The following is a 23,886-nucleotide window of genomic DNA, read 5'->3' as shown; positions in this document are numbered from 1 at the left end:
AACCAAGTGCAAGCCCCTGCAGAGAGCGCGTGGCTAATCACTCCGACTCACAATTCACAGCTCGCGCCCTATTAAATTTACATCATTCCATCTTTCGGAAGCACCAATTCAGAGTTCATTTGAACATTCTTTGACCGTTACTAGCTACAGGTTCTCTATGCATTGACCGAACGTCAAAGCGGCACGAAAGGTTATCGAATCACGTGATCGTGGGCGAGGCTGAGATCCAAGGAGGCTCAGCGGACATCTCTCCCTTGGTCTGTCTTAACGGTCCCCTGCGAAGCTGCTGGCGAATGAATTTGCCACAAATCTTCTCATCATTCATCGAGGCTCACTTCATGTCAGACCTCTTGGAATCATGAAGCCGAATCGATTACAAACACGTCTACAATGCTCGACTCGGACATTTTCATCATAATAGCCCTGACGCATGTTATGTCAAGTATTTGGCTTGTACACAAGAATTCCGATCTTGGGATTCACTCATGAAAGCCCTAATTCCATCCTATCTGGCCTATCCGGCCTCTCCACGCCATAACAGTATCTCGTGCCCATTCCCCTCACTAAACCGAGACCAATAACACCGGCAAATGCAAACATACAATCCTAAAGTTTTGAACTTAGGGCCTTCTTTGTCATGTCAACGCCAAACCGCTTTTCCACCCGGCATCAAACTCCCCCTCGAAGCTGATTGAGCGTGCGCGTGCGATGGAGTTATCGAGCTCAACCTCATGCCCCCGAGGTCACCAGTGCTGGGTGTCGACCTCACGTCAAATCCACTCATTGTTGTTCGTCGCCCTCCACTCATACCTGCACTCTTACCATGACTGACAATCCCATGCACTCGGGGGCTCAAAACGCCAACTTTCCATTCATTATCTTTTTCATTCTTGCCCATGACCATTCTCCTCACGTGGCCGGCAGCGAACATGGACTCATTTGGCGGAGAGCCTGCAATGGCTGTAGCAGCAGTGGGGGATCGACGGCGTTGTGTTCGGGAGACATGTATTCCAGATCGACGGATTGAGCTGGATCTCTTAACTGCGTCGCGGATTCTCATCGCATCTTCTTTGTCGGGGTTGCTCTGGTTTTCCGTATCGGAGTTTGTCCCCGAAGAATTGCTGGCAGCATCGGGACAATCAGCCACTGATTTCTTCGACGACATTGGAGTTATAGATCGGCGATTCGCAGCTTTGCTTGGATCAAGCTCCCTTAATGGCGATGCTTCAATATCCGACGAAGAAAGTGGACTAATCCTTTGTGGAAGCAGGCTAGAAGAGTATGGTGAGCCGTCATATTTCTTAGATAGGAACCCTGCTTGGAAACGACTGTTCTTAGGTGGTGCCGCGAGTGCAGGCTCCGGAACTGGAGGAATGGGCGAAGATTCAGGAGATTGAGTGCGAAGCTCAGCTAGCGACGCAGTCAGGCCTGACACTTGTGGTGGAAGGCTGATCTCTGTGGAGGACTCTTCTGGCGAGGAAGATGCCAATTTCTGGGGGGTCTTTTCAAATTCGGCCAGGGTCCCGTCTTCAGTATCGTCTCGCCATCTCACAGCTCGCTTCGCGCCCTTGACGGGGGATTTTCTCCTCTTCGGGGTGAAAGAGACTTGAACACCTTTCTTCGCGCTGCCTAATAATCCGCGTCGTCTTGGAGAAGGTTTGGCTGGAGAGTATGTTATGCTAGGAGCCAGGGCAGCTGCGGGTTTGGGTCGAATGGGGCTCGATTCCAAGATCGAGCTGTTCACATTTTGCTTGCGTCTCTTAGGAGTTCCTGATTTGGTGGGTGCGAATGCTTCGACGGGAGCCAGACTTCCATCAGGCTTGACAACATAGGAGGCCGCACTGGAGGCCGAGTTGAGCATCTTCCCCAAAATTTGAGTGGCGGCCTCAACTGCTTCGTCGACGCTCATTCTATTCAAGCTTTCGATGGCAGAGATTGTCCCGAAATGGGCTTGCAGCAAGACTTGAATCGTCGCTGCATCTCCAAACTTGTCTTGATCCGAAACAGCTGCCAGAGTCTCTCTCTCTGCAGTTGCCTTGAGGAGTTCCACTTCGCGGCGGAGAGTCTCGGAGTCAATCATATCACCAGTATCAACTTCCTTGAGCTGGAGCAAACAATGCTCCAGTGCCGTATTCATTGCTCGATCCCAAGTATTCTTCAATACCTTCTGCTGGCAGTGATGTCGACCACTCTCCAACTCCATCATAATGCCTTGGGCGGATTTTCGCACCGCTTGCATGTTCTTCAGAGGCTCCTCCCCCTCCTCGAAATTGTCGCACACGTTGTCGAAAGCGGCCATCCAAGCAGACAGCATTGCAATACGTCGGCCGATTTGCTTAAGCTTAATCATGTTATTGGTTCGCTCTTGTCTCTCCGCAGCAGAGTGGTCATAAGCATTTCGGATTCTCTGCACACCCTCCCGAGCGATGCTGTCTTTCTTCTCATTCTGTTTTCGGAATTTGGCGAACGCCACCGCTTCATAGTCCTTCTGTTGAGCTTTCAATTCATTGATCAACGCCATTTGCTCGTCAATCTTGACCAAAAAGTCTTTGACATGGCGATTGACATTGTAGACATTGCGAGTGACCTTGGTCTGGATGTTCTTTGCTCGATTGGCGTATCTGAGAGTATTTTGTGTCTCATCGAAATGTGCGCTTGACGGACTGACGCAGACAATCATTACCGTTTTGCAGTTGCCGCCGAGAGAAAATTTGAGAAGACGCGTGAGTTTGGAGTTTCGATACGGAACATGGTTTCGCTTGCGTGGATCACACAAGGCATTGATACAGCTTCCGAGAGCCAAGAGGGATTTGTTGATGTTGGCACCCTCGAGCAAACGCTCCCCTCGATTCTTCGTTGCGCTAGCGCGTTCACTACCAGCCAAATCAATGATGCTCAGCGTAGCCATGGTGTGGGGCTCTTCGACACTCGCGTTCCTATCTTTCTGGGCCACATTGATTTGGAGGACGGCATGAGACCGGGACGATGTGGCATTGGCTTCTGTGGGAGACATCGTTCGCATTTCATTGCCTTTCATGATCATGTCCATAACTTCTTGAACATTTTGAGGATGGTGACTCGAGAGTCCTGTGACCGAAACAGTTTGGTTGGCGTCTTCCCTCAGCATCAAGCCGCCTTTCACGCTGCTGGGCATAAGTAGATCACGAATTGTTTCGTTATAAATCTCGAGGTAGGAGAGAGATATCTCTGTCACTTTTTCGGATGCCAGCTCTGAGACTCTCTCAAAAAGCTCCTGCATGGTGAGGAAGATTATGCCAGGTTGTTGCACCGTTCCCGTGATTGTGTGAGTCTTTCCGCAGCCTGTCGCGCCATAGGCGAAGACGGTGGCATTATAACCATCCAAAACACTGTCCAGCAGTGGCTTTGTGGTGGCCTCGTATACTTCACCCTGTGACGCATTTTCATCGAAAATCCGATCGAACCCAAATGTTTGATCCTTCACTCGTTTGCCGGTGGGCACAACGGATCGGGAGAATTTTTGGACAGGATTGTCCTCCGGAGGATCGAATACTCTAGCTCCATGGTTAGTGCTGGATGACTCCACGGGAGGAAGGCTTCGTACAGGCACTTGTCATCAACCACTTTAATTACTGGACGGATGCCTTTCTGAAAGAGCTTGGGTGTAGGGGCCGCTGCAAGGGAGCCATCGCCGAGGAAGATTGTCGTATCATCACATTTGGTCAATTGGGCCGCTTCTCTAATCGTGAACGGTCTGACTCGAACAGTGACTGAAATAGAAGAAGTGCCATCGGAGGCCATGACGGTTGTTTACTTCCTGGTGTCTGGTCAGAGAATGAAGCTCAAGAACTGGCAAAATACATCAGAAGAGAAAGTGAGGCCAGCGAGAGTACGAAAGGAAGAGAGTAACTGAATGCTGAACAAATAACAAGTGCTAGCAAATTCGAGGTCAGTTGGGCGAGGCCCGTCAAGTTGTTCGGAGAGCGCAGTGAGATTGGACATGATTTGCCAATGATCAACGAGGTTCAGTTGCGGGTGTCCGAATTCGGTTAGGCGCCCGGTCGCACAGCAACCAACGGAAAAGTTGAAACTGCGCTTCCCAGCCAGATCCATGCTTCAACTTTTTTGGATCGCGAACCAACCTCAGTTGTTCAAGCATTCAGTTTCAGTTCCAGACTTCCTCTCCACGTGTTGAGGCAGGATAGCTGTTGGTCCCGCGACTGAGTGGTCACACTACCTTCTCGATACCAACTCACTCTCGATTTGCCTTCTCGGCTATACTTCCCAGAGCACATATGGATCGCGTTCGTCGGTCATCAAAACTCGAGCGTCGACGTGAACACATGTGAACAACGCACCCCAACCGGTCTACAGCACCGTCTGCGGAATTGATGGTACTCGCTGTCAGATGTTGACAATCCGGGACCCTTCTCGGCACATGACTCTCGCTTAGATACGGCCCAATTTATCCGTCAAAAACCGTGGCTTTATCGATGGAGATGTGCACTGACGTATCATCGTGTTTGTGGGCATTTGTCCGTCATGACCCTGAGGCAGTACTATCTTCCTCGCTATCGGTCCACCAACATCCCATAACCATGTGTTAAGTTGAGTATCAACCTCTTTTCCTTCCATTCCCTCTGTAAATATTGATCTCTGCCTCCAAGATGGACCTTTCTTTGTGCACGAGACCGGCGTTCCGAATCCAATCATGGCTGGTCCTCCGTCCCAGATCTTCCCTTCTTCTTTTGTCTTCGTGTGTCGACGGATTCTTCATACATCAAGGCGCGACCGTCGAACACAGACGACCTCTTGAGATACATCAATGTCGGAAAACACATACGCGCCGAAATATCTCGTCTGCGACCTACGACGTTGACACTGACCCTTATCCAGCCGAGATGCCTCTGTCCAGACCGTTATCCTGCCTACCTCTATCTACCGTAATTCGTTCATACGCAATCACGTCCATTTCCTCCATTCCGTTTCTTCTGCGGCCCTCACTGTCCATGATGTCGTTCCTCGCCCATACCAAGTTGCCTCTTCTCAACCCAGACCACAATTCGGTTCTGCACTTCCTTCTCAAGAAAACCTTCTATACACAATTTTGTGGCGGCGAGACCCCATCTGAAGTCAGGAGCACCATCACAGATTTGAAAAGGATCGGGTATGAAGGGGTGATACTGGGACACGCAAGAGAAGCGGTTCTCACCGAGGAAGAGGTTGAGGGACTGGCTTCAGCTGAGGATAGTGCAGAGCAAGCCCAGTGGAATTCCGAAGAAATATGTACGTGGAAGCACAACACCATTGAAACGGTGGAGCTGGCTCAAAAAGGCGACTTCGTGGCCCTCAAGTTCACCGGCGCAGGGCGTCGAGCTCTTCAGCGTCTGAAGGCAACAAATTCCTGTCCCCCCGAACTCGAAGCGGCCGTGCATGAGATTTGCCGGCATGCACAAAAAAAGGACGTGAAGCTTCTCTTTGATGCCGAGCAGGCTTCGTTGCAGCAGGGTATCGATAATTGGACCATGGATTTCGCGAAGCGATACAACAAAGACACGGCTTTGGTCTATGGTACCTACCAAGCTTATGCAAAGAGGACCCCCCAAATTCTGGCCAGCCATCTCGACTTGGCCCGAAAACAAAACTTCGTGCTGGGGGTGAAGCTTGTTCGAGGGGCATACTTGGGCAGCGATCCACGAGAACTCTTCTGGCCCACCATTCAAGAAACCCACCACTGTTACAACAGTATTGCGAAGAGCATCATGCAAAGACAGTATGGAGGCATTCTCCGGCCCGTCGACGGCGCTTCTTCGGAATTCCCTCAGGTCAGTCTCGTGCTTGCCACCCACAATGCCGAATCGGTGAAGCTGGCGGGGCGAATCCGAGACGAGCAAGCTCGTCGGGGCGAGCCACGAATCGAAATGGCATATGGGCAGTTGATGGGGATGGCGGATAATGTAAGCTGTGCGGTGGTACAGACGGCGAGGACGCGTTTGGACTCCGACGACGCCAATGTAGACGTTCCCAGAGCATACAAGTACTTGGTCTGGGGTCAGATGGGAGAATGTATGAAATACCTTCTTCGTCGCGCTCATGAAAATCGAGACGCTGTCACCAGGACTGTGGAAGCGAGGCAAGCTTTGGGCCGAGAATTGGGCAGCAGGATAGCATTTTGGCGCTGACCGGACTCGCATATGGCGATTGGAGGGGGAGGTCAGTTCAACCGGTCACATTGGCCATGAGATACGGTGTAGGTGTACGCGTTGAATTGCCGTGTGTTTGACCATCTGCATGTTGCTGTTGTCTCTCTGAGCACCAGTATGGCCACATCCTCATTGGGATTCCTTCCAAAGCGGAGCGGCGTGGTGCGAGCAAGCATAAAATATGATAAATTCCCACTGGGACCGATGACAGCAAACATTCTCCCTCTGCGTCTTCTGGTTCTAGAAATTCCTCATCCATCTGGCATCGCTCATCTGGTGACTTTGGGGAAACGGCCAGCTGCTCACGGGTAACTGCTGCTCTGGCGCGACTTCTTCTCAGACACGTCGTCCGGTTGTTCCAGGCAGTCCTCCTCCACGTCTTTGTTCAACACGAATTCACTATTCCACCGTGACCGCAGAAGCGGACTGCCTCCACGAGACCTGTGTTCACTCATCGTTGTCTGCCGGACCTCTCTGCTGACCTTCAATCTGCACCATGACCTTCGGACGCGACTCCTGCTCCTCCTCACCCACACTTTCTCCTCGCCGCACCCTCAGCAACGCCTCCACCAATCCCACCTACCCACCTTCTCTCATCTACAGCGACTGTAGCAGCGAAGACTCCGAGGTTCGTTGGCCGTCGCACTGTCCCCATCCTATCAGATCGGATCAGACGTTCCGCACGAATTTCGCCAGGGGAAGTTTGGATCACTGATCAGGCATCAATACAGGTCATGATGGCAATCAGGAACGACGTTCGCCATGTCAGCGATGTGATGGCAGAAGCTTTAAGCCACTTGAATCGGGTGGTGGAGCATGTAAGGATTCCTCCCAACGCGCGCAAGATTGCTGGACTAATCACAAGTAGCTTCGAGGGGAGGGTGAAAATGAAGCAGCGAATGGTATCGCACGCGGCGTCCACTCCATGCTTGACACGTTCAACCACACTACAGCGCCTTGGGAGATGGAAAAGTTTCAGATGAAGCCCGTGCCTGCAGAAAGAACTCAACAGATCACACACGCGCGGATCACCACCCCTGCGGATGCCAGACCCCATACTTCCACCTGGGCAGCCGTGGCCGCGACGGACATCCCAAGGAACAATCGCTTGGTCAAATTCGGGCCATCTGATGGGTTGAAACGCCAGATAACCGAGGACGAGGTGCCGGTCCAAGCTCGGGATGAGGACTTTCGCTGTGTCTGGATCTATGGATGGTCCAAAGATAAGCCGTTGAGCATGGTGACCGAACGAATCAGCTCGGGAGCCATCTTTTCCATGGTCTACGTCAGCGAATATGAAGCAGTCTGCGTCATCTTTCAGCATGCCAGCGCAGCCATGGTCCTTGTGGATGACAATTCGCGATCTCTTCGCGACGGCGGGCTGGGTTTATTCGGACAAGGCAATCAGGTCAAGTTTGGCGAAGCATATCCAGAGAATGCCAACCTCCAGCGCATGGCGCCTCCCATAAACGAGCGACGTCGTCTTACCTTCGCTCGTCAACAGCTCTTCACCAATGGCATGAGTGAAGAGCGTTTTAAGAGAGATCTTATCGAACTGGTCGGTCGTCACAACATCGAGTTGGTGTGGTTGTTCAACACGGGAAATGGTAAGTTGGTCCCAGTTGGACTATATTTTATCTCTGATGAAACGCTTCAGCCACCGTAGTCTTTTCTTCAACGGTTATCGCTCGCATAGTCCGCGACGACTTCCTTCGACGGTCCAGGAACGGAGGCCCTTACCAGGATATTCAAATTGGGTTCTCCCACGACCCATGCGAACGTCCGATGAATCTGATCACACAGATCCCTTACACAGGCTCCGGTCCTCGTGATCGCAGTGACAGTGGAAAATCAGCATCAAGCGGCCGATCCTACAATCCCAATGCTCCTAAGTTTGGGAGAAAAGGCACCGACTCTGACGGTTGGCAGACAGTTCTGAGAAAGCGCTGAGATGCCACCACACTATTGAAGACAGCATTTTCCATGTTCTGTACCCAGTCTCAATAGGAGCTCTCAGCGGGGTGACAAGGTAGATGCATGGTGGTGATATGGATAGCAAGCTACCTAAGATTCCGAGGAGCTTACTGTGGACAAAGCGGTCGTTTGTCTGAGAGGCTCGGGAAAACAACGGTCATATAGGACGAAGGCATAGGAGGTGTCACAAAAGGGGGTCTCTTGCAAGCATTGATACCGGGACATTGATGCGGACAGAACTGCTATATGACCGGAACGGATGGAAAGGAGAAGAGAGATTATCGGTGGTCCCATCCCCAGGTGGCTAGTGCCGTTTCGGCTCGGCAAATTCAACGTGGCCTTCTTAAAACATCTTTCTCCCTCACAATCTCCCGACTCTTTTCTCTTCCCACCCACCTTGAATTCGTTGTACACGAATTGGACTTGAATCTTTGTTTGTCGTCTGACTAGAGATTCTTATTAGATCGGTTGGGCACACATGATGACTACAGTTCTTGCTCCCCAGTTAGTTCTCAGCTTTGACATTTTGATGTGGCCCTTCTTGGCTTCAATTTCCCCTTCTTCTGTTACCGTCTCCTGCAATCGAATTACGTATTGGGGTGCTCGATGGTACGCCATTTCTCTCAGACTCACTGCCTCGATGGTGACTGAAGGAGTCGCCTTCGATACTTTTTTACCGGTATGGACGCTTTGCCCTGCAGAGGCCGGAAAGCCAGCACCAAAACCCATTCGACACCCCCAAAGACCAAAGGACCAAGTGGCCCAAAAAGGGAATTCGGAACATGTCTCCAAGTATAAATGGCGGGGCTCGGATTCGAACCAGGGTCTTCCTCTGGGAAATCTTATGGAAGCCCACCTCAGCTCCCAATGCCAATCTGGGCCGCTAGATAGATGGAGAGAGGAGATGCTAAACCACTGCACTAAACCGCCTGAATACTTGATTGCTGAGTATTTTGGGAAGCCTCTTGATATAAGCAGAAGAACTTGCTCGACTCGATTGAAACCTGTGACTGACGCACCTGGGAACAAATAGTCATTCAAAAAGCAAAAGCAATAAAAAAAGACCTTTCGTGGATTAAAAAACAGGGCAATACTTGGATTCGCATCAAGGTCTTCCTCTCGCGGGCCTCAGACAGCTTCGTTCTGCGCAACCTTCGTGGTGCCCGGAGCGCCCTGGTCACCGGGCTAAGAGCCTGTCGAAGGCGATCTGGATACCACTACACGGCACTGTTCGGGTCTTCGAATTGGAGCATAAGTTGGAAGAATCTCGTTATCAAGGTACAGAGAGACGATATGTGAAGGACTACAAAGTATTTCACGAAAATGAATGATTGGTAATTTTGTATAGAAGCCTCGCAATCTTTGGACACGAGTCCGGTTTTGCCATTAACTTCCAGCCTCTGCGAAATCCAAACATCTCACGAATGAAACCGATATTTTCGACTACAAGATGAAAAAAGGTTTAGATGACAGCAGCACCTGGAGTTGAACCAGAGTCTTCCTCTGAGAAATGGAGTACGTACATCTTCCAGTCCCAAATAGGTCGACCAACACCCAGGGGATGAAGGAGGCAGATGAGGAGCTCCACCAGCCGAGGACGTGTTACCAATTACACCATGGCGCCTCCGCTCCATGGAAAAAGACCGTGGACTTGATTGTTAGAGATGGTTCAGGTAAGTGAGGATATGTAAAAAGCACCAGAGACGTGCATGGCGCCAAAGATGCTGAGCTGAACAAATTGGCAAAGAGGTCAAAGCTGTGATTACACCCAGGTGATATGGACAATTGCTCTGTGCAAGGGTAGTCCGACGCAAAGTGGAGCCTGTCATTAATTCACTCTCACCGATCAATATAACTTTTCAACACGAGACAAGACTCGATGCCCTATTTCCTCAAGGTTTTCCTCTGGTTTTTACCTCTGCTTCACCCTCCTTCGCTAATTGAGTTTCTTGTTTGACGTGCTGCCTTGCTTCAAAGTACAGCTTCTGGATAAAATTGACGGTCAGGCTGAAGGCTGAAGACAGGGGCGCAAGGCTGAAATCAGGAGACCCAGAACCGGATCCGCGTAGACATTGCGAAGCACAGAAAGGGAAGACCCCGTCCGGCCGAAAGCCAATGGTCAGCCAGCTTTCATTTTCGGGGGAGTATGGAGACAGGCCAATGAGGAGGGAGACGACTGATGAGAGCATCCCGTATTTTGGGAGGAGAACGGGGACAGTCACGAGAGAGGGCTGGGAGTGACCAGGCCTCCTGAGATGGCGACACCTGCGGGAGCCCATTCGCCGGGCTTGCAGTGACTCTACACCTTGGCCTTCGCGGAAGCCTCGTTAGCTTCCTCGACCCCCACCGCCACAACTGCCAACCAACTCGATTAGGTCTTTGCTTCGAAAGTATACCAACAGCCTAAGCCTCTATTCGACCGCTCTGCCGTCGGGACAGAGAGTTTTGCCAACCCCGCGCAACCCTCTCGCTATGTAGGTTTGGGGCTTGATTTCTGTCTTGATCTCCGGGGTCGACAAGACGATGGCTCAGATGGCCAACTTAGCCGATGGCCCCCCCAGCACTTCTATCCTGACTTTCGATCCTTCTACTTAGGACGTACCACGTCCCCAGGCACGTCGGCGAGGTCTCTCTGCTACCAGACCATGTATTTGGCCATCTTGTGACTGAACATACCCTTCTGGGCGTGCTTCAACCTTACCAATCGTCGAAATCATGGCCACTCATCCTGCATCCCTCGGACAGCGACCAAGCCCCACTGACTCCGCGGAATCTGCTGAAGCCAAAGGTATTTCTTCTCGTCGGTTGAAGAAGCGAGAAATCGACCGACGATGCCAACGTCAAGCCCGCGAACGGACCAAGTCCCGCATTGCCTATCTAGAAGGTCTGGTGGAGGATTTTCGGCAGCAAGATGCTAGTGGGCAAGTCGCTACATTGATGAAACAGCTGCAAGAGACGGAGGCGGAGCGAGATATCATGGCCAAGGCCTTGAAGGACATTCAAAAGGCTCTGGATACGCACAGGCCCTTGAAGCCGACCGAGGAACAACCTCAAGATAAAAATATCAGCGTTTCGCATAGATTCTACGAAGATGCGAACGCCGAGCGGAAGCCCAGTCTCGCGTCCTTACAAGATGGTGCATCTCTGTCCGTCCTGCCAGGGCCTATCGATGCCCAGACAGACAACAGCAATCCGGCCAGCAGCTTCGAGCTGGCCCACTTCCCTCCCGCGCCCATCCCACATATGCAAGCGCCAGGCAAGCTATTTGCCCCGGAGGTTGTGCGTCTCGAGGCCGCCAGCCCCAATTGCAGGAATCAGGCCATCGTCAAATCCAAAAGTGCGAACGACTTACATCAGCAAATCTCCTACAACAATAACTGGGCGATCCCTCGACATACCTGCTCGTGTCATAGTTCGCACAATCGTCCCCGTGGCCGCCGACCGGTATGGCAAGGGAACTACTGGAAATTTGCGAATGAAGTGTTGAGCGAAAAATTCGAATGGAGTGAGGATGTTGCACCCGCAAGTGATGCGGTTTCTGACGACGTCCCGGTCCGTGCGCTTATCGAAGGGTGGGATGCAGTGGCGAAGCGCGGCCCTTTGCATCCTTCATGGCAGATCCTACGTCGAATCGACGAGACACTGTTCTCCATGTGCCCCAACACTGAGCGGCTGGCAATCATGAGGGCGATGCACACGCTGTTGCAATTTCATACGGAATCGTCAGCTGAGCGATACGCCCGCCTCCCTCCCTGGTACATGCGACGGCCTTCGCAGAGAATCGCGCACTCCTACGCGATTGACTATTTTGCATGGCCGGGTATCAGAGAACGTTTCATCTTCCACGAACATGACTATTGCGGGAATGATTTCTGGCATTTATTTTGCAGGAGTATTCGGATTCTCTGGCCGTATGAGTTCCGGGACTGCTACACCCGGGAGATTGACACGGGTCTCTATAAGATCTCCCCCATGTTTGACCACCGATTATCCGATATTAAATGCTGGACAATGGGCCCAGATATCTTTCAGCGTTTCCCCGAGCTATACAGCGACATGCCGGCGTTCAATCACATCCCACAGACGATCTCGCAAGGATATGCACGGCCGCAAGGACGGAGAGTATGCCTTCCTTTGGCATCATCTCCTAACTCTGGGCGGACTGTGAGCATAGAGGATGTAGATGAGGAAGAGGAGATCAAACCTCTAGTTGTCGGAAACAATTATGTCCCAATGGAGACACCCACGGCACATGCTCCGACGCAAGCTCAAATTCACGCTTCACAGCAGCCTCCACCCCCTGCACAGGCTTTTGCACACTCGATTCAGAACCAGCAGCAAGACGCAAATCCGCCTGCGTACAACTTGGCCGATTTCAATACGATCATGGCGCTCGATGCTTTTGCCTGTGGCGCCATCAATGAAGGCGATTTCGCCACTGTCTGTCAGTCCGAAACTCTCAACAATTATCCAAACATAATTTTTTGATTGGACCGCGAGGGTCTCGTGTATAATATTGCACCGGATGCGTTTTGCAGTGTTGTTTAGACGTATGCGTGCCCGGGTGAGAGAGGAAGACTTTGTCTTCCTTGTCCCCTTCCCCATATATCTGGCGTGCATGGTGGTGCAGTTACCGCCGCCCCTGCATATATCTTCTTGTTTTTACAAGAATATTGTTCGGAATTCGAGTATTCCTGGCCGAGGACATGGTAGATCATTGTCGATGAATTTGCAGAGTGGGCTATCCGATCGCTTCAGATTGACAGCCCGTCGTCTCGACCATGCTCCGTCGCTGCACCAACCGCCCAAAATGCCCTACACCGCATGATGAACTTGTCGTTCCAGAAGAACTTCTTCAAAACGGCTTGGCAACCCTCCCAATTTGCCATGCGTTCTGGAAACCTGGCGTCGATATTCGCCATTAGTGCAAGACCTTGCGGCAGTAGACTGTCATTTGCGGCACGCCACGAGTCCACCAGGACGAAATAGATCCAAAGAAGCACGTCGTCTTCTTCGTCTATCTCCATCTGCACTTCACTATCATCCTTCATAATCGGAGGAGAGCCACTCTCGGCAGCGGCGTTCCTCCTCACCCGCCTCGGTGCATCATTGGTCAGCTTCAACCTGCTCCCATTATAGACGGCTGTGACGGCCCTCATGGGCGAGAAAGTGTGGAGGCAATAGAGCAGGACGGCGAGAATAATCAACTTCTCCAGATTCGGCTCCAGCGTACCATCGACACGCACTTCGTCCGGCGCACCCAGGCAAGTACATGCTTCCCAAAAATCGGAAAACCGTCGCGGTTTGTTTCGGAACACGTCTGAGTCCTCCACGATCGTACCGTGGAGGTCGTGTTCGATTTGCGCCTCGGCGGTGCGGGAGAGGACGTCGAGGACGTCGAGAGCGAGACGTTGCCGGTGCGCGAGGCGTTGGAAACCGAGCGGGAGGAGGGAGATCTTTTGTACCAGAGGTGAAGGAATGGGATTAAGAGGGTAAATTGGCGCGTAGGCGGGGCGGGAGTCTGGGAAAATGCTCTGGCCTGTGTTGAGGGCCCAGAAGGATTCCCATCTGTTCGAAAGTAGTTAGCCAATTTTGGTATGTTTATAACGACCTGTGTACAATAGGAAGGGAAGAAAGGCCAGCGGGCAGGATGAAAAAGTGGGAAATGGCGAAAGATGTGTAATGTTTGGCGCAGATAAGCCTCTTTCGAAAAAACTTTGGAATAGAAAAGCCATGGTGAATCAGGAATGGTGTTGAAAGTTTCTCCGTGCCATGGTTTATCAATACAGCATTCAGTTGTGTGTATTTGACCCTGACAGCATCGACAGGATGTAGACTTACTGCATCAAAGTACATCGGGCAAGTCCGTCGTGGCCGACAAGGCGATCCAGGCCGCCGCGTGCAGAGACCAGGGTGGCGATGCTACGCTTGTGGACCTCGTGCGAGGGCATGTCGTTGATTGCTCTCTTTGCTTCGGATCAGTCACTGCCATGCATACAGTGTGGTAGGGGATGTTGGAGAGACGGAAAGCGGCTGGAAGAGAATAGACATACCGTGACCACAGCGAGGAAGAGGACGGTGATGATGGTTAAATCGTCGACTTGCAGCGTTTCATTCGCGGACGTCTTCACGTTCAGCCTGGCAGTCTCACCACCTTCTTCATTTCCCGCGCCGGTCGACGACGCTGCTGCAGAATTTCTGTTGTCTGACTGGATCTGGATCTCCCTCTGCTCTCGCTGTAACCTTTCAAGCCTCAGGCGCAAATTCTTCATCGCCGAACCAATATGTCGTAACACTGTTTGAGAGGGACCTTGACCAGGTCGTCGAAGGTGGTCGATGACGGCCTGTACGCTGGCAACCCCTGTGTAGAGGAAATCCGGGTGTGAGAGAAGTTCGAAATAGTATGATGTGTAAACGTTGGTGACATCGAAGATCTTGTAGATCGGTGCGTGGTTGGGGGCCATTATTTGGGCGTCTGTTATTGTGTCCAAGGTCAGAATTGATTGGGACTTTAATCCGTAACATAATGGTTGGATGTCGAGTTGCGTCACAGAGAGAGAGAGAGAGAGATTTGAGGGTGTCAAGTGGAAAGGCAGATGGGGAATCTCTGATCAAAAGCAAGAAGTGGGAAGATGGTTGAAGGATTGGCACATACGATAGTCAACAACTGCAGAGACGCAATCAGAGCCACGAGATGGGATGCAGTTGAAAGGATCGGCTCGTGTTCCAAGTAGGTCGTGTGGGATATTGATATTGAGATATGATCCTCCCGGGGGAGAATGTCGTTTTGGATTGTTTAATCGAAAGACCTGGTGAGTTTTCTTTTTATGCCGGACAATGCTTCGCGAAACGCTCGAGGGAGAGGAAAAATCTTCGTTGATGTCGTCGACATCCTCGAGGTCTTCATCGATGACTCCTGTCCGGACACTTGATTCCGGCGGTGTCAATATCTCGTCTGAAAACGCGTGAACGATGGCGTCAATCGACCACATCTGCGGCGCCACCGTGGCATCCGAGTCTCGTCTCTCCGGGGACTCGGGGGGGGTGTGGAGTCCATATTGAGATGTAAATGCACTAGATCCTACGGCAGGGTCTGAAGTGAAATTCCCAGCCTCGTGGTGAGGAGGGATCCTACCGGCTTCTCTGACGGCTCGGCTACCGTGTTTCTGGTATGACACCGACGCAGCATGTGCGCGGGCTTTTGCGCGTTCTAGTTCCCTGTCGCGTTTCGATGAGCCAACTGGTAAAGACTGGACGAAGTGGAGCTTGGGCATGGCGAGAAGTCAGCCGGCTAATGTAGTTCGGTCATCGAGATGTCTGAAGTTGGTTGCCAGTTGCAAATGAATAAAAGTCGTTGATTGTGGGATGTACTCTATTGACGGGTTGGTTAGCGTGAGTAGACGGTGCCCCGGACTGATTGAAGGGAAATCCAAAAGGGATCCCGGAGCTGAACCAAAAAGGCCATGGCCGCCATTCACGATATGGGGAGTCGCAAATTTGATGCTAAAACAGGGAAGGTTGGAAATGGACGTCCCGCTCGCTTCTTCCCGTCTGCTTTCCTTTTTGTTCCGGTCCATCGTTAGCGGTGATGGTGACCTCACTCTCCTCTCTCCTTCGTAACGACGTGTCTAAAGTAATTCCCCGCCCCCTTTAGGACTGCAAGCGGCCTCGGCACACAATCGGTTCGCTCGTCAGCGAGTCAATGACTTCTCGCGCACTGAAGGACCAGACGCGAAGGTTGGGAACGACTGATTCATAGTGCAGTTTGCCAAAATTTCCGACGGGTCGATAAGGTGCAGATAGATAGCATAGACATTCCATTTCAGTTCATTCGCTCATCCTAGAGAAGCTATCATTTACCCACCGGGGTATCTCCTCCTGAAAATTGGAGAGAGCGCATGGTGATTGGTCTTACTTGCTGACAAGGTATTAGACATTCTGCACCATACCATTCGGGCAATGGCTGAGGTCGGTGACAAGGCTGGTGCTCAGCCTCAATAAAAACGCCTAATTAGTCTTCTTTTCATCACGTCGCATTTCTCCCTCTGGAAATGACCCTTCAACATTGTGAAGCAGCCTCTCAAGGTGATTTCGAAAGGTGCAGCACAATGGTATGGGTGCGACGACATCCCGGGCAAACCAATCTTCTCTCAGGACGCCAGTGTGGGTGAGACCTCTAACACAGGAATGAACGTGACTCTCGTTCGGCCGGTCTGTTGATGGGTTTGACTCTGCCAACGTGCTCTAGATGGAGACTAGACCGCGGAGATATTGAGCATGCATATTCCCTGCCAAATCCGATCGTCAGCATATTCTAAAATGGAACATCCCGATGACCCAGGATTGTCAACCATCCAGACCCCAGATCTTTGCTGAGCAATGGAGTTTTCGATGGCGACAATTGGTCACTTCCCGTCTCAGACGAATGCTATGACTTCAGTTCCAAATTCCGGCGAGTTGAAAAAGGCCATCCCTGCTTTTTATGTGGGGGAGTGGTACATAAAAGGTGAGTTGATACACCAGATGTTGTTGTTCTGCCGTCATCTCCTCTCCAGACCAAGGAAAAAGGGTTGAAATCATCAAAAGCGCCTACCACGCATCAAGTGGGCCAACCTGGTCGGGGTAACGATGAATCGGGAGGCATCCCAATTATTTCGATTTCGTCTTGCAGACATTGACGTTCGATATGCATTTCATGGGTATTCCAAGGATGTGAGACCCAAATTTATGGCCAAGGGCGGCTTGAACCCATCTGGAAATGTTTCCGTCATCGAATTGAACAGCAAAATTCGGGCATAATCCCATGCTACGACGGTGACACCGGGGATGACATATCTCAAGTTGATCGTTTGTGTGATCTCACAATCGACTGATGCGCCTCGTTTGTCCATGCCTATCTGTCCGACATTCAGCAGGAGTATTATCCTAAACACTACAAAAGAGCCAGAGTCAACTGACCCTATACCCTGGAATGACACCTTTTGGAGGATGAGTTCGATCAACGAGGGCCATATGTTATGGGACAAAATTTTACTGGCGCTGATGTGGATTTCCTTACCTTCTCGGATGAGTATTCAAAAATGGCCAACGTCGACGAATTCCAAGTCCTTCATGATGAGGAGCTGGGTGAAGGAGATCAACGTGGATTGAAAGTGTTGTACAATGCTGTCCAGAATCAGCCGAACATCAACAATTTCTTGAACTCTCCAGAGGACAAGAGATAGGTCAGGCGGATAACGGTCAGCTAAATCGAAATCATCGGCCACTGAGCCATGCATCCATACTGACTGCATTTCATGTGACGAATCTCCCGAAGATGAGTATTGGCCCGGAAGTCCTTGGCAATTGTTTGTTGGATCCAACCACGATATGGGAGAATCATGGCCCAATAGGCAGAAAATCTTTCAATCCGTGATCCAGATTCAGATCAGGAGTGCAAACAAAGTCTTTATTCCGATGTGCTGCAAAGGTTTGGTGGTGCACAAAGTAACAGGAAGGAGTGCGTTTGACGTTATACGATATGAATCGTTCGAATGTTGGGTTTTACAACCACTGCGAACAAATCAGTCACCTGAGAGACTTATTCAGTTTGCCTCCCTCCAAAAGCAGGCCAAAATATGAATTGCAGGTTGGATTCCTCGTTTCCCATCAGATTTCTTACCATCGACTGTTCACATCGAGGCAGCAGACATTTCACTCGAAGCCAGCCCTTTGCTAAATCGATCAGTCGAAATTATCAAAGTGGATGATAACGGCCCTCTCCAAGTCTGGGTACCAGTCACCGTCGCTGCGTCTGTCCTCATACTTATCTTGGTATGCTGTTGTTTATACCATCATCGGAATGAACTTATCACTTTACCGACAGACGAAATTGCGGCGATATCACGAGCCAAACGAAAGGGTATCCCAACTTGCGTACACGACCATCAAGACATTTGCCAACGGCACTGCCACGGAAAGAAATCGTCATGATTCGTGAACGTCCAGTCAGACCTGATCCTGTGTATCTTGCAGGAGATTTGAGAGCGAGTGATTATCCCGGAGCATAGTGTGGTCCTCCTTTCGATAGAGCCCGGGCAGACATGAATTCGGGCCCAGAAAGGTGTACTCTGAGGGTCCAACGAGACGATTCGGGGGCGTCAACATTATCGAAAGAGAGCTATTGTTGTTGGTTTGATCTGACGGTAGCGTGATTTGGGACGTCTCTCTTCACCAGACTCTCCGCCATTCGATCCTATATCGAACAACGGATAATGAATTGGTAAAGAAGTTGAAGTTCAGCTTAGTGAGCTTTCTACATTTGAGACATGTCCCCAGATTTTCCTCGACAGCGGTAATGATAACCTTCTCCTCGCTGCTCCCAGAATCGCCGTCAAATTGGTCAGGAGCGCAACAAAGTCACCTTCTGAGGATGAAGGGGGATGGGATGACATGATGGACAGCACGGAACATGCTCTCAAAGATGACGAAGGTCTCGGATAGTTCCTGACAACAAGAACAAATCAGACGTCGTACAGAAGCATGTCAGGGATTATTTTTGACACTAGACCTCCCGGATAAATCATCGGCGGACGGGCACCACTGACAGAGAAACCAGTATTCGCAGGCTATTTCACTGACGAAGATAAGTTGTCGCCCGATTAGTATAACCATCCTGAACTCCATAACGATGAGTTCATGAAGATCGGGAAAGATACGAATCAACTCGAAGACGAAGGAAATCTTCCGTGGTACATTTGCAACCGTTGGCAGAGGAGAGAGACAAGATTCGACCCTGAAGATCTTGGTTCCTGGCGATGCGTTCGAAACACATCCGGACTGAATTATGGAGACCATAGCATGACCAGACATATCCTCTGTACTACTTTGCTTTGGTTTCTTCATTTGCCTTCTCCTCTTCTGTCATCTCCTCTCGTGACCGTCTTCTCTCGTAACTGGAATTAAATCTCCAAATATCACAAGCATCACAACGTAGCCTCAGCCTTTGAATCCCTCGGGAATCATCAACGCTCCAACCTCCGCGGTCCCCCTCTCCGTCGCCAGCAAATTATATGCGGCCGCAGCGTTCGCGGTGTCCATGACGTCAACTTTGACACCGAGATCCTCAGACAAATATCGTCGCGTGTCGCGGCTGAGCATGCACAATGCTCGACCGGTACCGACGATCAAGAGGTCCGGTTTTGGGTATACCATGGCCAGAATACCCAGGGATGACGGCGGGATGGTTAAGCTGCTGCGGGCGTCGAGGAGGCTTTTGAAGCCAGGCAGTCCTTCTGTCCCGCCGATGTTTGTATTTGCGTCTCCTGCCTTTGTTTTGGTGGTTGAGGATGAGGACGTCCAGGGTGTCCAGAGAAACGTTTCGCCGTCGAGAAGGAGCACGCCTACGCCGCGGGATGTGTGAATGCCGTTGTTCAGCTGAAAGCCGTCTGGGTAGCAGGCATCTATGGCCGTGGCAGGCGTTACGGCGCCGGCGTTGGAGAGAATGTCCATTTTGCTAAAATCCGTTTGTGTTTCTTCCTGGGAGGCTGGGCCACGGTCGTAGGTGGTAGGGGCACGGGGATTCGAAGGTCTCGACCGTGTCGGAGAGGCGGAAGGAGAGGAAACATTTGGTTTCGAGGATGTGGTAAGGCTGCGAGAAGAGAATGTGAGAGTTCGCGAAGCTGCGAGCCGTCGGGCTGCAGTGCAGAGAGGGACAGGGCGTTCTGTAGGTCGGTCAACTGTGAGACGCAGTACGCGGAGAAGATCTGTCGACGGCGCACGCATCGTGAGGGCAAACGGAAGGTAGACAAAGGCAACTAAGACGTGGATATAATCGAGGACATAGACTGAAGATTGGACAATGCTAGGGTTCACGGTTCAAGAATTGTCGACGGCGGACCCTCTGCAAGGATACGGTGGGTGAGGAAGCTTTCCTCTCCCAGTGACGGCGAAGAGCTCGGACAAATCGAGCAAGAGAATCGATTCGTCCGTCGATTGAGACCTGACAGCTGATGTAGAGAGAAGAACCGAGCGTCGTTGAGGCTAAGAATGATTTCATAAATTTCAGAGCGGCACTAGTACCCCAAGCGCAATCCTACATGGCTGTACCATGCTCTTTGAGATGGAGATTGGATATTATTTCCATTTTCATTCTCCCCTATCACCTCATCACAGAGTTTTTTCACCAATTCGCTTTTCAAACATTCCGAAAATTAGGGAGCAACCACAACCTTGTCACATTCCTGTTCCGTGCCATCCGAATCCATCGCAATGCAAAAAAAAAAAAAAAAAAAGAGGAACATAAATGCAACCTCACAATCACACCAGAGCTTCATCAGCGTTACCGCGTCAATGTAAATTAGAATTCATGGATCACAACACGCAAAGCCCAACGAGAGCAACAACGACGGCAAACAAGCTTCCTCGAAGAACTGATTCACTTTTACCACCAACTGGACCAGCGCCACTGGAATCACCTCCATCACCCTGTACAAAGCCGGTGGACGCACTCCCCGTGCTGCTGGCGGTGCTGCTTCCGGATCCTGAGTCGCTACCGCTGCTATCGGTTTCATTATCACTACGTTGGCCGTCTGTACCAGGTCCAGCCCCTGTCAGACCGGGGACAGTCGCAACGTCACTTGACTGGGCCGAACCACTTGCACTGGCCGAACTGCTAGGATAGTCGGCAGACATGTTGGTACCGGTGCCTAAGAGAGATTTGAGGACGGTATTTTCGTCGGTGATTTCGACCGTGTTGTTGGTCATGTCGGTGCTGGTGTAGATGTAGGATTTGCTGCCATTGATATTGGCGCCCGTGGGAGGGTCGTAGCATTCAATGGATACCTCATCAAAGGCGGCATAATAATATCCGTTGGTCATGTAGGGGGAGTCCCATTGCACAAGACCACCGGCCCATTCAATGGTACCTTCGCCATTGGATGGGAGACCACCAGGCCAGAGAGACAGCTGCACTCGGGAGGGTGTTTGAGGGTAAGAGTATCGATTAGCAGTAGCGTTCCAGGTAGATTCGCGGTCGAGCGTACGGACTTGCTTGCCATCGATTGACCACGTAATGGTGTCTGGGGTCCAGTCGATTTCATACTCGTGCATGTTCTCGTGGACGTCGGAGAGACCAGTCGTGTTGCCGCCATTGTCATCTAGATAAAATAAAAGTTGAGCACTGGTTCGATTGCAAGGGAAGAGGATAACTCACAGTTTGTCACACCCTGAGAGTAGAAGTTGGTTTGAGCACTTTCCAACTCAACACCGACAAATTCGAAATCAATTTCGTCCTTGGAGTCACCGAGCAGAATGAACGCAGTCACCACACCAGCACCAGCGGCAGTGCTGAATTTGGCACTTGTCTTTCCATACCAAACGTAGTGTGTGCTTGCCAACAATGTACCAACTGTATCCTCTGCCATGGTCAGGAGGACTTGACCATTGTAAGACAAGGGTTGACCAGAGGAAACCCAGTCAGCGGTGCTGGCATCTCCGAGGTATTTGGTGTTGGAGACGACACGGTCGAGGTTGTTGAAAGTGTAGGTCTTTGATTGGCAGACGGGCGCAGGAACGCAGGAATCGAGACCGTAAGAATGAGCAGGGTCACAGCCTCCAAGACAGTAGGCGCCGACACCGCATTGGCCGTATTCTATATGCAATCAGCCTCGTTCAGATTCTGGTCAACCTCACGGCATTCTCAACATACGAGAACAACAGGGAGTGTCCGACGGGCACAGCTTGCCGCCACCGCAGGTGACCTCGGCGAGAATCGCAGGGACCAAAGCGGCCAGAAGGATAATGGAATGCATGAGTCGGCCTGCCATGTGTTTTTATTTTTATTTTTTTGTTTTTCCCGGGGCTGGGTCGTATGCAGTCGGAAACGCAAGACGTCGAGAGGACACTATATGCGACGAGGCGGATAAAAGGACCTTGGATGCAGAAGGTAGGACACACTGCAATTGGGTGTACAGGCCAAGTTTTCGACTACTTGGATCAGGACTTTTTGCTGGGAAATGTGGTTGAGCGAGCGGGAGGAATTCGACAAGGGAAATTGGCGGGTAGGACGAAGAGCGAAGAGCGACCGCCAGAGAGCAAAGAAAGGCCTCGAAGATTTTAGCGAGAGTGATGCGGAAGAAAGAAAGCAGTAAACGAGGAAGAGGGGGAAATAAAGGAAGGATTCACGATTACAAAAAGAATTCAATGGAGGATGGAAGTTTGGATGATGGGGTGATGAGTGGAAAAGTAGTTGGAAAGGTGCAGCGCAGGCACAGGCCGCAGGCAACCTACCATACACTCACTACACCTGTTACGTGGTTGTTACTATGCTTGGAACCGCCGGCTGCTGTGGGTGGCCAGAACCCGTCACCGTGGCCCACCATCTGTCACCCTCCTGCCCCCAATGCCCACTCCTCATTGCCACTGTCTCTCTCCACCAACAGCAAAACCCTCCCCTGTTGTCTCTCCACCCCATCAGTGACGCGGCGCGTGAAACATCCAGGCACGCCGTCGACCTCGACCTCTGCCAGAGACGCTTTCATTCGCTCAATTCCCCCCTGCCGAAGCTTCTCCCAGATCTACTGTGGCGAAACCCCTTTGCCCTTGGCGGCCTGCTAACCACAGGTCAGGAGTCGTTTGCCCGTCCCTGCGAATCGGAGAATATAAGAGAAGCCATGACTCGTCAACAAGAAAGCCGGATGAGATCTTGACCGTGTCAAGTCTACAGCAATGGTTCTTGGTGAAAATGAGTATTTCGCCCTCTTGACCGAGTTAAATAGAAACACACAAAGAGGGTCACTATACTAGATGCTTTTTGATGATCAGATCTAGCTTATTCCGAGTACGAGTAATGCAATTGCCGAATATACTCTTCATCAGCGTACCTACTGTAGGAACCTGAAAAGGAAACTTACCAGTGAGACGGTGATATTTCCGCAGGAAACACAAACCCTATCATGTTCAGATCTTCCAAGGAAAACATCTTGGACAAACCCGGCAACATACGGAGAGTTATATAAGATTGAAGAACCTGTGAAGCGCAGATATGGGGTCACGACTCCGAGGAAGCCTTTTCTCGAGATCATCGTTGGAACCGGATCGGCCGCTTTTCTACTATGCCAACACAACATCACCTCACTTGTCTTAGAATCACGGGACAGATTGGACGAGAGACTGCGAGCGACGCAATACGGCGTCCCGGCGCGGGCATTCTTGACGACATTCGAAGGCAGAGCATCGCCAGCTTTCCCTCTATATGCTGGAGTCGAGTAAATGATGGCGAAATACTCACCGGCATCGACCTTTCCGTGGTCAAAGATCACCCTGACTGCATGATAATTCTCCATTCGGATCATGTACAATCAATGCATAGAGGAAGGCAAAGGTCCGGTCGAGGTCACGTTCAATCATAAAGAAGTCGATGCTCACCAGGACGAGAACTGCGCTTAGGTCGATGTTGAAGTTGGCGGAGAAGGGGAAGTCAAAGGGAAAAAGAGGTTCACCGCCGACTGTGTCGGGAGAGACTGGCCTGGTCCAACTTTTGACTATTATTTGCTGGCCCAAAACGTCCATCACTTCCCCCATCCTGGAGGGCGAATTTACATCAACAGACAATAAATAACAGGTTTGGTACGACGGGTTCGAAAGATATGGTTATGACAATGGCAATTATATGGTCGATCCAGACTTTTGAGGCCTCATCGCCAAATGGGGCAAAGGAGGATTGGGCGTGTCACGTAGGAGTTCAGAGGCG

The 23,886-nt window shown here is 51.1% G+C and overlaps 8 protein-coding genes, 1 non-coding gene and 1 pseudogene across 10 annotated transcripts; 4 read left to right on the top strand and 6 right to left on the bottom strand.

Annotated features, from left to right (window-relative positions):
• Positions 1–640: 640 nt before the first annotated feature.
• On the bottom strand, positions 641–3,780 carry Z518_05345 (uncharacterized protein; the record flags this gene model as incomplete). Its single annotated transcript, XM_013416157.1, has 2 exons — positions 641–3,533; positions 3,584–3,780. The coding sequence occupies 2 exons, from the start codon at positions 3,778–3,780 to the stop codon at positions 641–643; spliced, it is 3,090 nt and encodes a 1,029-aa protein (XP_013271611.1).
• Positions 3,781–4,991: 1,211 nt separating this feature from the next.
• On the top strand, positions 4,992–6,161 carry Z518_05344 (uncharacterized protein; the record flags this gene model as incomplete). Its single annotated transcript, XM_013416156.1, has 1 exon — positions 4,992–6,161. One exon carries the CDS (start codon positions 4,992–4,994, stop codon positions 6,159–6,161), a length of 1,170 nt encoding a protein of 389 aa, XP_013271610.1.
• Positions 6,162–6,919: 758 nt separating this feature from the next.
• On the top strand, positions 6,920–8,132 carry Z518_05343 (uncharacterized protein; the record flags this gene model as incomplete). Its single annotated transcript, XM_013416155.1, has 3 exons — positions 6,920–7,000; positions 7,051–7,789; positions 7,840–8,132. 3 exons carry the CDS (start codon positions 6,920–6,922, stop codon positions 8,130–8,132), a joined length of 1,113 nt encoding a protein of 370 aa, XP_013271609.1.
• An 823-nt stretch (positions 8,133–8,955) lies between these two features.
• Positions 8,956–9,086, bottom strand: Z518_05342. Its single transcript has one exon. It is a non-coding gene; the product is annotated as a tRNA-Gly (tRNA).
• A 540-nt stretch (positions 9,087–9,626) lies between these two features.
• Z518_05341 lies at positions 9,627–9,780 on the bottom strand (annotated as a pseudogene). The gene has a single exon. The product of its transcript is annotated as a tRNA-OTHER (tRNA).
• Positions 9,781–10,871: 1,091 nt separating this feature from the next.
• On the top strand, positions 10,872–12,644 carry Z518_05340 (uncharacterized protein; the record flags this gene model as incomplete). Its single annotated transcript, XM_013416154.1, has 1 exon — positions 10,872–12,644. The coding sequence occupies one exon, from the start codon at positions 10,872–10,874 to the stop codon at positions 12,642–12,644; it is 1,773 nt and encodes a 590-aa protein (XP_013271608.1).
• Positions 12,645–12,910: 266 nt separating this feature from the next.
• Positions 12,911–15,430, bottom strand: Z518_05339 (uncharacterized protein; the record flags this gene model as incomplete). Its single annotated transcript, XM_013416153.1, has 4 exons — positions 12,911–13,724; positions 13,998–14,122; positions 14,210–14,631; positions 14,812–15,430. The coding sequence occupies 4 exons, from the start codon at positions 15,428–15,430 to the stop codon at positions 12,911–12,913; spliced, it is 1,980 nt and encodes a 659-aa protein (XP_013271607.1).
• Positions 15,431–17,173: 1,743 nt separating this feature from the next.
• Z518_05338 (uncharacterized protein) lies at positions 17,174–17,380 on the top strand (the record flags this gene model as incomplete). The annotated part of the gene is made up of 1 exon (XM_013416152.1): positions 17,174–17,380. The coding sequence occupies one exon, from the start codon at positions 17,174–17,176 to the stop codon at positions 17,378–17,380; it is 207 nt and encodes a 68-aa protein (XP_013271606.1).
• A 1,753-nt stretch (positions 17,381–19,133) lies between these two features.
• Z518_05337 (uncharacterized protein) lies at positions 19,134–19,919 on the bottom strand (the record flags this gene model as incomplete). Its single annotated transcript, XM_013416151.1, has 1 exon — positions 19,134–19,919. One exon carries the CDS (start codon positions 19,917–19,919, stop codon positions 19,134–19,136), a length of 786 nt encoding a protein of 261 aa, XP_013271605.1.
• A 588-nt stretch (positions 19,920–20,507) lies between these two features.
• Z518_05336 (uncharacterized protein) lies at positions 20,508–21,961 on the bottom strand (the record flags this gene model as incomplete). The annotated part of the gene is made up of 3 exons (XM_013416150.1): positions 20,508–21,292; positions 21,349–21,786; positions 21,844–21,961. The coding sequence occupies 3 exons, from the start codon at positions 21,959–21,961 to the stop codon at positions 20,508–20,510; spliced, it is 1,341 nt and encodes a 446-aa protein (XP_013271604.1).
• Between the last annotated feature and the right edge of the window lie 1,925 nt (positions 21,962–23,886).

This window comes from Rhinocladiella mackenziei (assembly GCF_000835555.1).
Source record: "Rhinocladiella mackenziei CBS 650.93 unplaced genomic scaffold supercont1.4, whole genome shotgun sequence".
Classification (NCBI taxonomy): Eukaryota; Fungi; Ascomycota; class Eurotiomycetes; order Chaetothyriales; family Herpotrichiellaceae; genus Rhinocladiella; species Rhinocladiella mackenziei.
Note: the sequence above shows the minus strand (reverse complement) of the source record. Positions and strands in the feature narration are given on the sequence as shown.